Source organism: Schistocerca gregaria, chromosome 3, assembly GCF_023897955.1.
Source record: "Schistocerca gregaria isolate iqSchGreg1 chromosome 3, iqSchGreg1.2, whole genome shotgun sequence".
Taxonomy (NCBI): Eukaryota; Metazoa; Arthropoda; class Insecta; order Orthoptera; family Acrididae; genus Schistocerca; species Schistocerca gregaria.
This window is the reverse complement of record NC_064922.1, coordinates 415036256-415053665: the sequence shown is the minus strand read 5'-3', so window position 1 is coordinate 415053665 and position 17410 is coordinate 415036256. Positions and strand designations below refer to the sequence as shown.

The 17410-nt window shown below is 39.2% G+C and overlaps 1 protein-coding gene across 4 annotated transcripts in view; it reads left to right on the top strand.

The window, feature by feature from the left end:
- The window catches only part of LOC126355092 (leukocyte receptor cluster member 8), a 69764-nt gene that overhangs the window by 34431 nt on the left and 17923 nt on the right, over positions 1 to 17410 (top strand). For all 4 annotated transcript variants that reach the window (XM_050005285.1, XM_050005286.1, XM_050005288.1 and 1 more), the window contains 2 exons: positions 1146 to 1295; positions 11773 to 12067. In XM_050005285.1, the coding sequence (XP_049861242.1) occupies positions 1146 to 1295; positions 11773 to 12067 (445 nt within the window). The remainder of the gene's footprint in view (positions 1 to 1145; positions 1296 to 11772; positions 12068 to 17410) is intronic.

Here is a 17410-nt window from a genome sequence, read left to right as displayed (position 1 = left end):
TTAGAGTCTCGGTCCGGCACACAGTTTTAATCTGCCAGGAAGTTTCATAACTGCACACACTCTGCTGTAGAGTGAAAATCTCATTGTGTTCAGTACGCTGTTCATTGTAGCTTATCCACGTTCCATTTTTTTTATTGTTTTTATTCACTATTAAACCTAGTCCTGTATTACTTCTATTTGATGTTGTATGTATAACGCTGTGTTCACCTGATCAGAAGTCCTGTTCCTCCTGCCACTGAACTTCACTAACTCCCAATATATCTAACTTTAACCTATCCATTTCCCTTTTGAAATTTTCTAATGTAGCTGCCGGATTATGGTATCTGAAGTTCCATACTTCGTTCAATAGAACGCCAGTTTTGTTTTTCCTGGTAAAGGCGACCTCCTGAGTAGTCCTCGCTGAGAGATTTGAGTGTGGGACTATTTTACCTCCAAAATATTTTACCCAGTAAGATGCCATCATCATTTAACCATACAGTAGAGGTGCATGCCGTCCGGGGAAAAATTCGCGTGTTACCACCATTCATATGTTGGCTTAATTATTCATATTTATGGGTGTTGTTGCAAGTGAATTAAGATACAATACATGAACTAAGGTGTGATTAATTGGAAGAGTAATGAGGCTTTATCACTGTTTCCAAACATAACAAAATGAGATTGTTTGAAATTGAGATTTGGCCATCATAGTACCATTATAAATGTGAACTGAGACATAGTGCCTTAATAAGAAAATGCTTCTTCTTTTGTACAGGAGTTTGTACATATTGTGGTAAAATTAAAGAAAGTTAAGCTCAGAGATGAATAAGCATTCAACTTTCTTGCTATGAGTGATGGAAAAGGAAGAGGTACAAATTATACTGGTATAAACTTCTCCCAGAGAAGAAATTCTGGCGTACTTTAGGATAAAAATGTTCCAATGTTACTGAAAGGTAGAATTCTGATGAAACTGTAGTTCAGGGTGTTGTGGTTTGAGTGAATGGGTTTATCATGCTAAATTTTAGAATCCACATTGATGGCGAAAAAGCCTCTATTTTGTATGTCCCCCACTTCATAGTGTAGAAGTTAGTCTGAAGGCTATCCAGTAGGTTAATGGTAGTTTAAATTGGTTATACTCTATATCATGTTTTTTATTGTTATTGTTTTAGTGGGAGCTCCTCAAGTAGTGATGACAACTTCAAGTCACTGAAGGTTACATCCAAAGTTCGTGCAACTGCTCGTATTGCTGATAGGTTGAATATGAAGAACAGAAACTTAAATAAAGGAAAAATAGGAAAAGCTAAACAAAATAATAAACTGTAAGTCTAAATTACTAATGCATTTGCTTCATTTATATTACTGATACTGTGTTTACACTAATGAGTCAAAAGATTATGACAACTTTCTTAACTCTCTCGCTGCTACAGACGTGTATACACGCCCAACCACACCATTCTCCAAATACTGTGGATGTGTATATGTCCGCTGCTTGGGTTTTCTTGCAGTACTATAGATGTTTGTGTGTGTCCTGCACTGCTGACTTCTCAATGCTTCAGACGAATTACTTCTGTATCTCAGTGAATTAAGAATCCTCGAATATTTATCATACAACACATATGCCTATATTTGCAAAAAACCTCATTTCAGTACCCTGTTTTGTTTGAGATGTGACAATTGTTATGACCACGATTTGTGAAACACAAGAAATTAAATGGGCACATCGTGCTACCGTTCATCGGGTATAAAACCCAATAACTTGAGAAGAAAATGAGATATTGTTCTGCTCACAATTTTAAATGAAATCTCAATATCTTATGTACATTTCATTTCCTGCAGTGTAAGAGCTAAAATTGACCATATGCACAGGTTACACTTAGTGTTTCTACCTCTGCAGACTCTTTAAAATTGCATGCAGTGTTTTTCTTAATTTGATGCGGTGCAGTATGTATGACAGATAATGAAAAGGAATTCAGTTCTTTATCAAGTGAAGATACCGGATGATAAGATGTGCAAAAATCAGATTTTTTCAGGCAATAGTTTTTGAAAAATTGAATGATAAATACAGCATATCGGCCAGAATGCCATCTCTCAGCACAGAATGCAGGGAACACGTCTGTAGCTATGTGCATGGCATGGACTCAACAAGTCCTTTGTACGTTTTTGGTAAAGCCCTGTGTTCAACAAGTTGGACTGAATGATGTGCTCAAGAACACATTTGCCTGCACCAACATAGTACTCTGTTAGATCTGCCAGAGCATCACATATTGTGCTTCACTGAGAAGAGTAATATCAGAGATGTGTTAAGAGACCTAGAAGCCAAACACCTAGTATCCTATGTGGTTTCACACCCTGCCAACCCCTTCCCATAGATACTCACGATAACGGCCTGTGAACAGGTGACAATTTTTGCCATTTTCAGGAGCTTGCTACCATGTGGCAGGCCGTAACAACCTTTGGCAGAATCGATGATTCCAATGGCTTTCTCCATTTGCAGACACTGTCATCACTAGTTTTATTCCCCATATGTCTGTGCTCTGCTTACATACTGAGTCGTGCACCTGCAATGCGACAAGGGATGCTCTATCTTCAGGAAGAGTAGTCATAACATTTTAAACATGTGTACATTTTAAACATAATGTGCACAGCAATTAATTGTGAACACAGCATGTAGGAGTATTATGATTTGTGTTGCACCAAAGAGCGAACTTTGTAAAGATATTGTCTGGTTCTGTCCTTGAATTTGTGTTTTTCTTATTGAAATTTAAATATTTTTATATTGTATCAGAGGCTATGATGTTTATTGTTTAATCTTCTAAGAAAAAAGCGTCTGCAGTTAAATACGTATGAGTGTAGTTTCTTATAATCCATTAGTGGCAAAAATTAATGGTATTGAAGTGACGTGCACATAAGAATGCAGCTGTGAGAGTTGTGTGCAGAGAATAAGAGAGAACTCTTAGTAATAGTGCCAGTGTGTGGTCAGTCTGTCCCATACTTTATGCTCCAGCCAAGGTGTACCCTTATAACTGGCAATACCGAGCCAAAGTGTACCCTGATAACTGGTGTGAATGCCACATTTGACCATTATTTATCCTTATAGCTCTCCCTAGAAAAATGCATATGCTTTGAAAACTGGCGCTGTCACCTCTAGTCTTATTGCATGTCATATTTGCTTACGTCATACTTAAGTTCCTTAGTACCTTCACTGTACCTAATACTGCTCCTTGCCACAATGGGTGTACTTTCTTGTAATCTGTTAGTGGCAACAGTGTATGATACTGCCTGCACACCCCTGTAACAGCTATCATGTATTACTGTTTCAAATAAAGGGATCAGTGGGATAATTGCTAATCCTGAAGAGTGTGTTTTGATATAGTGTGTTATAACTTATATTGGAGTAAAACCAAAGACAAGAATACAGATACAACAAAGCAAAACAGTTTATATTGTAGACAAAATCAAACAGTGAAAACCCACACACCGTCAGGTGGCTTGTGGAGTATGGATGTAGATGTAGATGTAGAAATAATGACAATATTATGTAAAAGATAGATTGCTGCTCACCATATAGTGTGTTGAATCACAAATAGGCACAACAAAAAGACTCCAGAATGAGATTTTCACTCTGCAGCGGAGTGTGTGCTGATATGAAACTTCCTGGCAGATTAAAACTGTGTGCCCGACCGAGACTCGAACTCGGGACCTTTGCTTTTCGCAGGCAAGTGCTCTACCATCTGAGCTACCGAAGCACGACTCACACCCGGTACTCACATGTTTACTTCTGCCAGTATCTCGTCTCCTACCTTCCAGACTTTACAGAAGCTCTTCTGCGAACCTTGCAGAACTAGCACTCCTGAAAGAAAGGATACTGCAGAGACATGGCTTAGCCACAGCCTGGGGGATGTTTCCAGAATGAGTGCTAGTTCTGCAAGGTTCGCAGAAGAGCTTCTGTAAAGTTTGGAAGGTAGGAGATGAGATACTAGCAGAAGTAAAGCTGTGAGTACCGGGCGTGAGTCGTGCTTCGGTAGCTCAGATGGTAGAGCACTTGCCCGCGAAAGGCAAAGGTCCCGAGTTCGAGTCTCGGTCGGGCACACAGTTTTAATCTGCCAGGAAGTTTCAACAAAAAGACTGTCAAACAAGTAAGCTTTTGGCCAAAAATGCCTTCATCTGAATTAGACAATGTACACATACACCCTCAAGCAAACACAACTTGCACACACAACCACAGAGTCTGGCTGCAGAGGGCAGGCTGGTTCGCTCTATGGTCATGTGTGAGTGAGTTCCGTTTGTGTGTGTGTGTGTGTGTGTGTGTGTGTGTGTGTGTGTGTGGGAGGGATCGCACACATTGTCTAATTTAGATGAAGGCCTTTTTGGCCAGAAGGTTACTATTTGACAGTCATTTTGTTGTGCCCATTTGCGACTCAACATTTCCACTGAACAGTGTAGCTTATAATGATGCCATTATATTGTAGACAACACTTCTTAGTTAATGATGATGTAAATAAAATAGAAAGAAACATCCACATGGGAAAAATATATTAAAAACAAAGATTCCAAGACTTACCAAGTGGGAAAGTGCCGGCAGACAGGCACAATGAACAAAACACACACACAGAATTACTAGCTTTCGCAACCGATGGTTGCTTCTTCAGGAAGGAGAGGGAAAGACGAAAGGATGTGGGTTTCCTGAAGAAACAACCATCGGTTGCGAAAGCTAGTAATTCTGTGTGTGTGTTTGTGTGTTTTGTTCATTGTGCCTGTCTGCCGGCGCTTTCCCGCTTGGTAAGTCTTGGAATCTTTGTTTTTAATACACTTCTTAGTTATGCATATGGTGCTACTTGTTAACAGATGTGGTGCATTTGAAAACACCAGACTATCTGATAAGTTTCATCCTCCCAAAATTGATGGTTAGCACTTTTTCCTCTTGCCAATTCAAAAGTCCATTCCATGAGAATGTCCATGTGCTCAGCAAAAATAACATTTGATTCGTTAATGTGCACTATCAAGAATAAATGGTTTCCAGAGGTGCCCACTAACAAAATCTGTGAGGTTTCCCAACCATCACAAATGTAAAAGTGGTTCATTTTGGATACAAAGTTGGTTGCATTTGAATGAAATCTACTTGTGATATTTTATGTTTGCATTTGCTTTTACTATTTAATATAGTACCCTAAATTTATTACTTTAATTTTCAGATTAAAAAGAATATATATTTTTTAAACTTGTCATCCTAAAGAATGTGGGATCACATTAATTTCCCAGATGAATCTTTGGTAGTTGTGTTGTTGTTCAGTAACTGCTACAGAAAGTTAAAATTATTGTTAGGTCACTTTAATGTGACAGTTGTTAGATGGTGGTGTTTTGATCTGTTAATGTAAAATATCAGTAGAGATCAGTTTTTATTAAGTGGTATAGGTGTAACTGAGCAAGGATTTCTGGCTGGACTTGTAGGGGACAGAAGCTGGAATGAGAGATTGAAAAGGAACAAATACAATTCTGAAAAATTGTAAATTATTAATAATAGGTTGAGCAGAGATTTAAATTGTTGATAAGGTGAAGTGAACTGGGAAGAAGATGGAGGAATGAGAAATTACATTAATACAGGCGATTGAGAATCTAGGTTTCTCAGCATGAGCTGTGTGTAGTGCATAGCAACATATTGGTATAAAAATTGTATGCAGTTGGTATTGTTATTTTATTATGTCAAGATTCAGATCTTAAGAAATTGTAATGTTAAATCATTTGGCTTCGTAATAATGCTTCTTAATTTCTTTACTTTGTATGTAGTTCACAATGTTCATTCATCCCATTGTTCGTCATTAGTTTTTTAGTTTATGTATACAGTGTGTTTACATAGTATTTCCATGTACACTTCATCAGGTTGTTTTCCTGTCACTCCTTGTAATTTCCAACATTTGTTTCTCCATTGCGCTCTGGCAAGACTATATTTTTGAATAATTTCCACGCAAGTATGTAATTCACTACCATATGTTGGATTGGTGATACGAATTGCAAAATTTCCTTTTCAGTTGCATTGGAAGCTTAGTGAGAAAAGCTATATGTACCCTTCTGTTTCTTTTCTTGTCATGTGGTTGTCTTTGTGATTTATGAATTGGATAGTTTCAACAGACCTTACAAATAAGAAGGGCCCCTTAAAAGAATACAAAGTAAGTGACATGGATGCAGGGGACAGTGTAGTGCTCGACAGGGTGTATATGCACCAGGATAGCTGGGAAAAACCTTCAATTTTTTTAGAATTTCAGGAATTACTCATTGTTTTGGATTTCAGTTACATTTTTGTCCTTTTGTCTGGGAAGAAGTGATACTCATAACTGCAGCAATAAGACATAAACGACAGAATAACACCAGAATGAAACTTCAATTGCAAAGAAAATGTGCCATGTACAACAACAAAACACAGTGCACGTTTTGCTGTCTGCCAACAGCAAAATGTTTCAAAGGCTTTAGGATGAAGACTATGCAGTGCTTCATAACAATAAACTGCTTTTGATGAGCATGGCATCACAACTGTTTGTTTCTAAAGGGCCTCACACATTAGCGCCAGATCGCAGTGTTCAGTCACTTGTGCATCCACTTGCTTTGTAGATTGCACTTGTGGGGGCAGCTTGAAACGATCAGTTGCTGATCTCTGGTCAGTGTAGAAATCTCAGGCAATCAGATGGATTGCTTGCAACTAGCAATATGCGATATGACTGTGATTCATTTCTTTATTAAGCATGGCTATGCAGTTTTGTTTCATCTCACTTTGTCCACATTGAGTAAGAAATTTACATTAAAATGTAAAGTTATCCAGGGACCACAAACTGCTCTGAGAAGTGGAAGCTGGAGGTGCCATTTATATTAAGAAATAATACAAAATACACTTTCAGATTTCACAGTGATTACCATTTTGAAGCTTGTGCTATAGAAGTACAATTGCTGATGAGATCAGTCGTGATTCAGTGAGCTGCTCCTTAAGATTTTGAGTTATTTATGAAATAATTATATGCATTTTACAGTTTTTAACTTCTAAACAGAATAACATATGTACCTGCTGCAGTGTTATAATTTGTGTGCAGGGCAAATCTGTTGTACAGTTATACTCATTCCCTTGTCATTTCATATAAACTAACACTAGCTCATATAGTTTATAACAAGAGTTACCGTAATCAATAGTTCTGCTGTTGACAGCATTTCTGTATACACATTGAGTAAATTGTGTAAATGCTTGGAGTTAAATTATAAGACAAATGAGGACAAGGTGAATGACTAATTACAGGCAACATCGCATTCGGCTGATCGCTGTGGCGCCCTTGTTAGGTCGTGGGAAAATATTGAGAGTGGTGGATTGAGAAGCATTACATTGAAAGAATTTTTTTTTACACAAGATGAATTACGTTATGTGTGAGAATGTGCAATGGATTTCTTATACAGGGTGTATACGATTTGGGAAAAACCCAGGAATTTTTTTCATCCGGGGAAAACGGAATTTTTTAGAATTCCGGGAATTTTTCATTCTTTTAGTTTACAATTTATTTTTGTAACATTGGCTGGTAAGAACCAGTACTCTAACAAAGGATATTACTGTATCTCGCTACTTCAGAATAATGCTGCAGCAATGAATCATGAAGGGGGGGGGGGGGGGGGGACGAAAATTAAACTAAGTTGCCAATGAAATACGCCATATACAGCAACGAAACAAAGTGCTCACACAAGTGTCTGCCAACAGCAAAAGGTGTCGACGGCTTTAGGAAGACAATGCAATGCTTCATAACAACAAATTGCCTCCAATGAGCGTGACGTCACAACTGTTTGCATTAGATTCATCTGAGCAGTTTAGAGTCGCAGATGAGTAGTACCTTCTCCTACTTCTAGCTGCAGATGCTACCCAGAAAAAATTTTACTGGCGTGCCTAAGCTGTCAAGATTCATGCATGTGCACTGGGCCTGGATATAGAGGTCGGGGGACAAACAGGGATGTCTGTCCTGGGCGGCAATTTTTTCTGTTGGGAGAGGGGGGGGGGGGGGAAGACCTTGTTTCACCTGGTATCCAGCGCACATCGGTCTATCGATTATTCATATGATTTTGAAATGCTTCCCTGTTGAATAACAGGTAAGAAAGATTACGTATTATCTTCTCAGTATAACCAAGAAAATGAAATTTTGGCAGAAAATTTTTGCCAGAACGCTACACTGCTAAGGGCCAGTTGTACAGTCTCCATCTAGCAGTCACTTAAGTTCTATTCTGGGAGTAACACGGAAAACACGTTGTACGAACACATAATAATACCTAACCGGAGAATAAACTCGGGATAACTAAACCGGTGATTGTGGCAGGGTTAGTCAAGTTAACCGGAGAATAGGTTTTAACCCTGGCAGGAACAGTTAGAGAATTAATGATGACAAGATTGTTTGTTAGAACGAGGAAGGAGAAGCAACAGGGACATCACACAAATATGGAAGAATATGACTATTCCAAATTTATATAAAAAATTTGTACTACTACTTTTCGATCTCGTGCTTCAGAAGCTAGAGCGTATGAATGAAATGTGAGACTATTACCTAACATGAAACTTTTTGCTTGTAGTAAGTCTAATAGGCATTTGATATTGGTACTTCGTGATTATATTATGTCGGGTACTTCTTGATTATATTATGTCGTGTTATAAAAATGACCATTTGTGTCAAAATAGTGGCGGTGTGTGTTACAATTGCTGCAATATTAGACAGACCTATTTCGTGTTATCTTGCAGACAGTGACAAAATACGTGTAATCAGATCGAGAAAGCACACCAGTCTTGGGTACTATTCATAGGTATTAATAGCTTTTTCAGTATTAGACGATGGAGCAAAACCTTTAACAAACTTTGATGAGCTAATGGATTCTTTCCCAAAAGGAAAGCATGCCATGTAAAGCTGTACTAAGGTTAGTGAGAAAAGCAATGCTAGGGCTTAAAGATTGAAGAAATGAGTACTGTCTTGCTTGTCTATTGTCTTTACTGGTTTTATGTATCCTATATTTAATTTTATTTCACACAAAACATCAAGGTATTAGCCAACAGCCAATAAAGAGTGCAAATTTTGTGAAGAGTTCCTGTTCTCCCGGTTACAAATAATCCCATCCAGTATATTGAGAGTTTTTTTTCAACAGGGGCAGTTTGTCAAACTGGCCGACTGAGAGCAGGAGAAACACAACAGGACATTTTAATTTCCACTGTCCTGAATACAGTTTGATGGCACCCATTACACGTTTTGAGTTCCACAGAGCGAAATACAATGTGTTTTATGTATCAGACTCCTCAGAAAAATGTGCACTACAAAATATGTTTTAAAAGTAGATTTTTAAAATTTTTGGCGCCCTACCTTAAACACTCGAGGGAGGAGGGGCGCCACTATGTATTGTTGCCCCGGTTCGGAAATATCGGAGATCCAGAGCTGATCCGTAGAGCAGTATTAAGTTGTAATCGGGAGGTGGGTAGTCTCACGTGACCCGTGTTTACACTTAGTGAGTTTGCCGTTTCCTTTTCGTTTATTGCTCTCACCTCAAAGTGGCCAGGAGCTATCAAGTCAATTAAAATAAGTTTACATAATTACGGAAGGCTAAAATATCTTATTAGTTTCATATTTTGTCCCTCCTTTCCGACAGCCAATCATTAGCCTAATCCCTTTCTGACAGCCAATCATTAGCCTAATCGCCTTGCAGAACAGAAGTTATTCTTAACTTTGCAAAAAAAACTTTAATTAATCTTTCCCGCTGAGCCAGTCAATTTATCTGAAACAGAGCGTTAAATTCCACACTGTTGGCTAGTTTCATCTGTTCTCTGTGTTTCAAGTGCACGTCTTCATCTTCTAGCACCTATGGCATTATACTACAATAAAGAACCAAACATGAGATAATACAGTACTCATACCCAAAGAAAATTTACATCCGGATCTGGACATACGAATGTGCACTTTCGGCTGAATTATGCATTATAGTATGGTGCACGAAATTCTCGTGCTCTTGGAGTATCCTCTAAGGTCTCATTTCGTTTATTGCATTATGTAAGGTCTTTTAATGTTTTACACGTTCGAACATACGGGCTTCCTGCATAGCTACGCAAGTGCGGTTACGCTTGTTATCTGGTGCTCTCTGGCAACTGCTGAAACAAACCTATTTGTAACAGGTCGCAGGAAAATTTTGCGAATGGTGGTTTGAAAACCGTTACTTTCAAAGTAAATCTGAGAATGTATGATGAATTTCTTAAATCAGAGCATTTGACTCTCATTTAAAAATCAGCTCTCTCGCTCACTACGATGATTTAGAATAATTTAGAGCCCAGAAGATATGACTTTTATGTTGTTATTAAAAATTTTACTGTCACATTTGTGTGATGTATCTTAAAGTGTAACACGTGTGAAAGCTTTTCTTTTCTTGTGGCAACACGACGTATATTAATTTAAACCATTAACTTTCCCTATATGTGTGTTTGTGCTACTTAACAGTGATGTTGCTATTGGCTGACTACATCACGTGTCCTATGTTGTGAATGTCAGCTGTTATCGGCTGGCGAGGTAACATGATGTGAGCGGTGACTAGCTTACAAAAGCACATCACAATCTCGATTTCAATGCTTCGGAAAGTACCATGTGGTGTTTGGTGGAATTTATACTTTCGTAATACAAAAACACAGTGTACATGTCGTTGCACATCAGAAAATTCCCAAAACGTGTTTTGCTACCTGAGTTTCTCTTGCTAAGGTGCTGGGAAATTCTGCGGTGGTGTATAAAACCATAACCATTCAAGAGACTGATAACTTTTGCAGTTCCGAGGAAAAATATACTCTCACATAGCACGGAAAAAGTGTATTTTCACCCAAGAGGAAGTATACTTTTAACTGGGAATTCCGGGAAAAATCTGGGAATCTTTTATCTTTGTCCACGTATACTCCCTGTTGTATCATGGAGAGTTGATCCTCATTCAAAACTTAACACTTTAAGAATCAGCCACATTGAAAAATTTTGAACCTATGAGACCAGCCAATAGCGCCATTATATAAAGTTTCTATGGCACATTTGTATTTGACTTATCTCAAAAGGGTGACACACGCTAAAAAAGGCTAACATTATGTGTTAAAATTTAGCTTTTCTTGTAGCTGTACTGTGTGTGTGTGTGTCTTAACTTTTCCTATTCGTGTGTTCGTGCTACTTAATGGCAAGATCAAGTGCCATGAGCTTTGATTGGCTGATAAATGCGTGTTGCAATCTAGATTTCAGTGCTTCGGGAGCAACCAAGTTGTATTTGGTGGAATTCATATTTATACTTTAATACTAAAATATGCAGTAACAAGGTTTTGTTTCCTAAAGTATCGGGGAGTTATAAGCCGGTGTATAAAGTCACTACCATTTGAAGGACTAACAAGTTTTACAGCTCCAAGAGAAAAAATATTGTCACTTAACACAGGAAAAAATGTACTTTCACCAGAAAAAGTGTGTTTACTGGGAAATCCACGAAAAATCCTCACTCCAGGGCAGGGTCTGTTGTAAAAGTGCATGTCCCTGCTAGTGCCTCGTCTACTATGATATTATGACAAAATTGTAACACACACACACACACACACACACACACACACACACACACACAAACACAAAGGTCTCGGCAGTGTACCTTGCTGCTGTTCCTTTTGTTTAGGTGTGTTTTGTCTAAAATGTATTGCATAACTGTCATTAGCTCACATTGTTTATATTTATGTAATAAAAGTTTTGTGTTTTTATATAAACTCAATCATGTTCAACTTATATATTATGCTTCTGTCTTCAGGTCAAAAAGCCATTTCTACTCCGAGTTTGGTTCTCAGTTCAATGGTAACGAGGATTTTGGTAGTTCGGAAAGACTGCAACAACGGGCAGCTCGTTTCAGCTCTAATTTTAAGGAATCTGAAGTTGCTTCACCAACGGATACTCCTCAACGGAAGAAGAAACCTCTCAGTCTTATAACAACAACAATACAAAATAACCTTTATTTTGTTGATTCAACTGGTGACCCAGACTTGAGCTCCTGTAGAATTGTGGGGACATGCCAGGATATAGAAAAACCTTACCTTCGTCTCACCTCAGTAAGTGCCAGGTCTTCAAAGATTTTGTCTGTGAAGTATTTAGTTAAGAATTGTGGATGTTTATGTAAACAATGTGCTGCTGTTCACATAATTGCATGGCACAGAAATGTCAAAATGGGGTGTTGCAACAGCAAAGTTGTTTATAATTGTTAAAGTAATATACAGAAACTATGGTGGTGATAAACGAAGTATTTTACATTTCACAAGAACATTTATTATTGAGCGATATGTTTGATTGTAGTGCAGCTTCACAAGACTAGGCTTGTTTTATTAGAGAGGTCTCTTCACATCAGTTTGTGACAGAAGCAAAAGATGCCTTCCTTTGAATGAATTGTGGCTTAGCGTCACAGCTAATATATTTATTTATTTATTTATTTATTTAACCTGGCAAGATTAGGGCCATCAGGCCCTCTCTTACATCTAACCAGGCATTCTACTTATTTTACAGTCATATGTTTTAGTAGGCATGTTAAAATACATCTAATACAAAAAGTGAGATAAACAATTAGAAAGGTACACCTCGAAAAATACATTATTGAAGAGAAAGATTTTAGATAGGAGTGCTGGCAGCAGGGAGTATGAGGGAGACTCATGGTGAAGGGAGGAGAAGAATACAGAGACATGATGAAACATAATTAAGGAAAATATAAAGGAAAAGGAGACTGCGTGGCTAATAGAGATAGATGAAGAGGAAGGCATCTCAGGAGCAAGATAGGAGACGCTAGCTTTGCTATTTGACAGATGAGAGGATTGGCCTTGCACATTAATTTTGTGGAGAATTTTATGCGGATGATAGTAGGAAATGCTTCAACTTCTTCTTAAAAGCAACAGGAGATTGAATTTTCCTCAAGGTAAGGGACAGTTTGTTCCAGAGGCGGACAGCGGCAACTGAGAAGGAGTTTGCAAAAGTTTTTGTTTTGTGAGTGGGCACAGTTAGGATACCAGATAAGAGTGACCTCGTGTTTCGATTATGATGGCATGGCAGGTTTTTAATCTCTGAAGCTAGGTACTGGGGTGCTTGCGCGATGAGGAGTCGGTGAAGTAGACATAGTGTGGTAGTCACGCAGTTTGTCCGGCTGCAGCCACCCTAGCTCGGAGTATGAAGCACTGACATGATCATATCGGCGAATGTTGCAGGTGTAACGCACACAGGCATTCATGGTTAGCTCTAGCCGTCTTTTGTTTTCACTACTCATGCCTTGTTGAATCACATCACAATAGTGGAGGTTCGGTAGAACGAGTGCTTGCACGAGCTGGCGTTTCAAGTCCTGTGGGAATATGTTCCGAAACTTTTTGAGAGCATAGAGACAAGCAGACGTCTTTCGGCACACTGCGACTGTATTCTCCGCCCAGTTGAGATGCTCGTCCAAAGTTACACCCAAGTTCTTCACTGTTTTCTGATATGGTATTGGAGTACCTTCGAGCAGAATAGGAGGTAGCCGTTTGTGGAAATCTGAACTTATTAATTTCTGATGGGCTATTAAGATTACTTGCGTCTTTTTTGCATTTAATTTAAGCCCCAGGTTTTTCGCCCATGTCACTACTGAAGACAGATCATCATTCATCAGAGCGATTGCAGTGTTTACGTCTTCAGGTCTGACGCTTAGGTAGAGCTGGAGGTCGTCGGCATAGAAATGATGTTTACAGGAGGACAAAACCGACGAAATATCGTTGACATATAAAGAAAACAGAAGTGGTCCTAAGACTGATCCTTGTGGCACACCCGCAGAAACATGTTTCCAGGAAGATTTTTCATTTGCGCAGACAACACAGTGCTGTCTGTCTTTTAAGTAGCTTTCAAACCATCTCATTGCACTATCAGAGAAATTAAGCTGTTGCATTTTTCTGAGTAATATGTCAAAGTTAACAGTGTCAAAAGCTTTGCTGAAGTCCAGTAGCGTCAATATTGTTGCCTTTCGATTGTCGATGGCATATTTCAGGTCATCAGTTACTTTAATTAGAGCAGTGTTTGTGCTGTGATGTTTATGGAAACCGGATTGAAATTTGTCATATAGACTGAATTCATGCAAGTGTTCAGTGATTTGGTCATAAACAATATATTCAAGTGCTTTGGAAACAGCAGGCAGTATGCTAATTGGTCGGTAATCACTAGGCAGTTGCGGGTTTTCGATCTTAGGGATGGGTCGAATTATGCTTCTTTTCCATACAGTGGGGTATATTCCGTTCACGAGGGAAAAATTAAATATGTCAGTTAAGACAGGTACTAAGATATCGGCAACATTCTTAATCATGGTTATACCGATACTGTCGTTGCCTATTGCATCAGAAGAGATTCTCATTATTGCTTTTCTTGCCGTATTTGTTGTTACATGTTTTAGATGGAAGGTATCGTTGTTAGTTATCCTGTTTGGGGATTCTTGTGGACGGTAATTATCAGCCGTGCTGGTATTCAGAGGTGCAGAGAAGAATTCATTTAATTCGTTAGCTGACATATGAAAAGTAGTTTTCGATTTTGCCTTTCCGACCCCCAAGCTACGGAGATTCTTCCATAGAGTCGTGGGTGTCAGATCGCTGCATACAAGGGAGCGAGCGTGCCTGATTTTGGCATTGCGAATGCATTGTTTCACTCTGTTCCGTAGCTTTCTATATTCTTCGAAACGCTCGGATTTCGGATCTGCCTTGAAACGCCTGTGGGCAGCATCCCTATTAGTCCTCATTTGACGTAATTCAGCTGTCAGCCATGGAGCAGGAGATTTTCTTACACGGACTGTGCGCACAGGTGCATGTTTGTCATAGAGGGCAGTGAGTTTATCGCCAAGTTCATTAATTTTGCCGTTGATTGTAGGTTCTCTGATTATTTGATGCCATGAGATTTCTGAGCAATCGGCTGTTAGAGCGTCAAGGTCAATACGTTTCATGTTCCTACAAGTTATGTAACATGATTTGATCCTTGGGGGCTGCACAGAGTAGGCCAGGAATATTACATCATGTGCTGAGAGGCCAGGGGCCGATGATTGACCAACATCTCTTACTCTGTCAGTCTGTTTCGTTGCGATCACGTCTATAAGAGTATGACTGTGCGCCGTATGGTGTGTAGGTTGTAATGGAAGAATGTTCATGCTATTGCAACTAAACAATCTTCTTAGGTTTATTGCGGAGGGAGTGTCTCTTAGGAGGTCTATGTTCACGTCACCCATTACGATGACATGTTCGTATTGACACTGAAGTGAATGTAATTCCGACTGGAAGGAACTCATTGAGCTTATTTTTGGCGGCTTGTACACGACGCCAGTCAAGAATTTCCGACTTTGTATGTTTTTTTCAATGAACATGAATTCAGCCTCTTTTTCTTCAGCAGGATTTGACGTACATAAGACTTTCGCTTTGAGATCTGTTCGTATATATGCGCCGACCCCGCCACCTCGCTTTTTTGATCTGTCTGCCCTAAGAAATGTGTACCCTGGGAGATGAATAGATGCAGAAGATATGTGTGGTTTCAACCACGTTTCGGATAAGAGGATTACGTGGTAGTTTAGTTGGTTGAAGAGGAGGCTAAGTTCTTCGTAATGCGCAGGTAAAGACTGAATGTTGCAGTGAGCTGCTAAAAGCTCGGACGCGTTCTGCTGAGCAGCCTGGAGTAGGGTGGCAGACTGGTTTGTCCCTTTGTTAGGCACTACGTGCCGCGAGGGGCACTGGCCGGTGTTTCCGCCAAGTGACATATTACAGGGGTGTCCGAGATTTTCCGCGCCCTGTTTGTGACTCCGCGAGAGCGGAAAGAAAGGCGACTGCAAGAGATTTCCTGAGGTTGCGGGAGTATAGAAAATGGATTAGTGGTATTCGGTGCAGGGAGAATATGACCAAAATGGTGACGGCTGTGTGTCATTGAGTATCCTATGTCGTAAGAGGAAAAATATAATTAGAGTATTTGAAACAGAATAGGGTGGAAATAAGGGAAGGGGGAGTAATTTAAGAGGCCGATGCTGCCAGCAGAGAGAAGTAAGCTTAATATTTAATAGAGTATCGTAGGAAGCTAGAATTAAATTGAAATTTACTAGAGTGATACTGGTAGTGATTATCGTAGGAAGCTACAATTAGATTTAAATTTGCTAAAGTGATACTTAATATGGTGCCATTTGGGTATTCATATGCATCAGCATGCAAACTGGAAACATAGCTTTAGAAAGTGTTCGTACCTTTTAGTTGTATGACATTCTGTTAATCGGAGCAACTTGAGATCGTTGACCTTTTAGAGTGTTTATGTTGCTTGGAAACATACATTTCTGTCTTCTTGATAGATTAAAATGGCAGTTGACCTCCTCACTCATCTGGAATAATGTTGTATGACTTACTAATTTATTGATTAAACCTGCCTTGTGTAATATAAATTGTTTTGGTACATACTTGTAAATTTGAGATCTGCCACTGTCTTCATGGCTTCAGAACTGACATATGGGGTTTTGCTGTCTACTGTGGTTTGCATTTTCTTACTTCATTCTTTTCATATAAAGATCGTATACTCACCACTGTGTGTCCCAAACTTTGTCAACAGCTTCAACATGTGCTTGTACAAGTATCAGTGCAGCCAAAACTTGTTCTTGTCCCAAATAATAAGTAACATTTGCTATACAATCATTATGAAATTATAACTATTGTGCATGGTGATTTGAACAAATGAGTTACTTTACCATGTGGCAAAATCTAAATAAAATTCGCTGTGTGTGTGTGTGTGTGTGTGTGTGTGTGTGTGTGTGTGTGTGTGTGTGTGTGTGTGTGTGTGTGTGTGTCCTTTGATGCTAATATTGCTTTGTAGTTGTTTTAAAGGGAGTTTCCAATTTTCAAATCATTAAGTTTTGTTCTTAAATACATAATTTCATGTATGAGTGTAGTTAGCTCCAGCTTAAATGTGACGTTCCATTCTGTTGTATAAAATCAGGGTTGCCACAAGTTCTAGAAATCAGGGAATTTCAAATGTGTCAGGAAAATTTGAGAAAACTCGGAAAAATCTCGGTTTTTTTTTCAGTAGCATGAAACTGTTGACTGAGATGTCACGCTTCGTCGCTGGCTAGGTGCAGCTGAGTATGTGCGCCGCTTCCCTACTCTCTCATTCTTACTGCTTTTCTCCTTCCCACCCCTCCCCTCAGCTTACAGTCAGTGCTGCCACCACTATTTGCTGCTAGTCTAGCAGCTGCCGATGAGAGGCAGCGAGGCGTGAGGAGTGGTTTGTTGGGATCTGATTCTCAGTGAAAGTAGACATGGCAATCATCCCCCCAGGGGGCTCACAGTCCTTTCGTGAGTACGTGCATGGCGAGCATGGGGCGCCGAGCTATTGCAGCCTTCCTTCATTCCCGGCTGCATTTCCTTGCCCTTCCTCTCCTTTCCTGT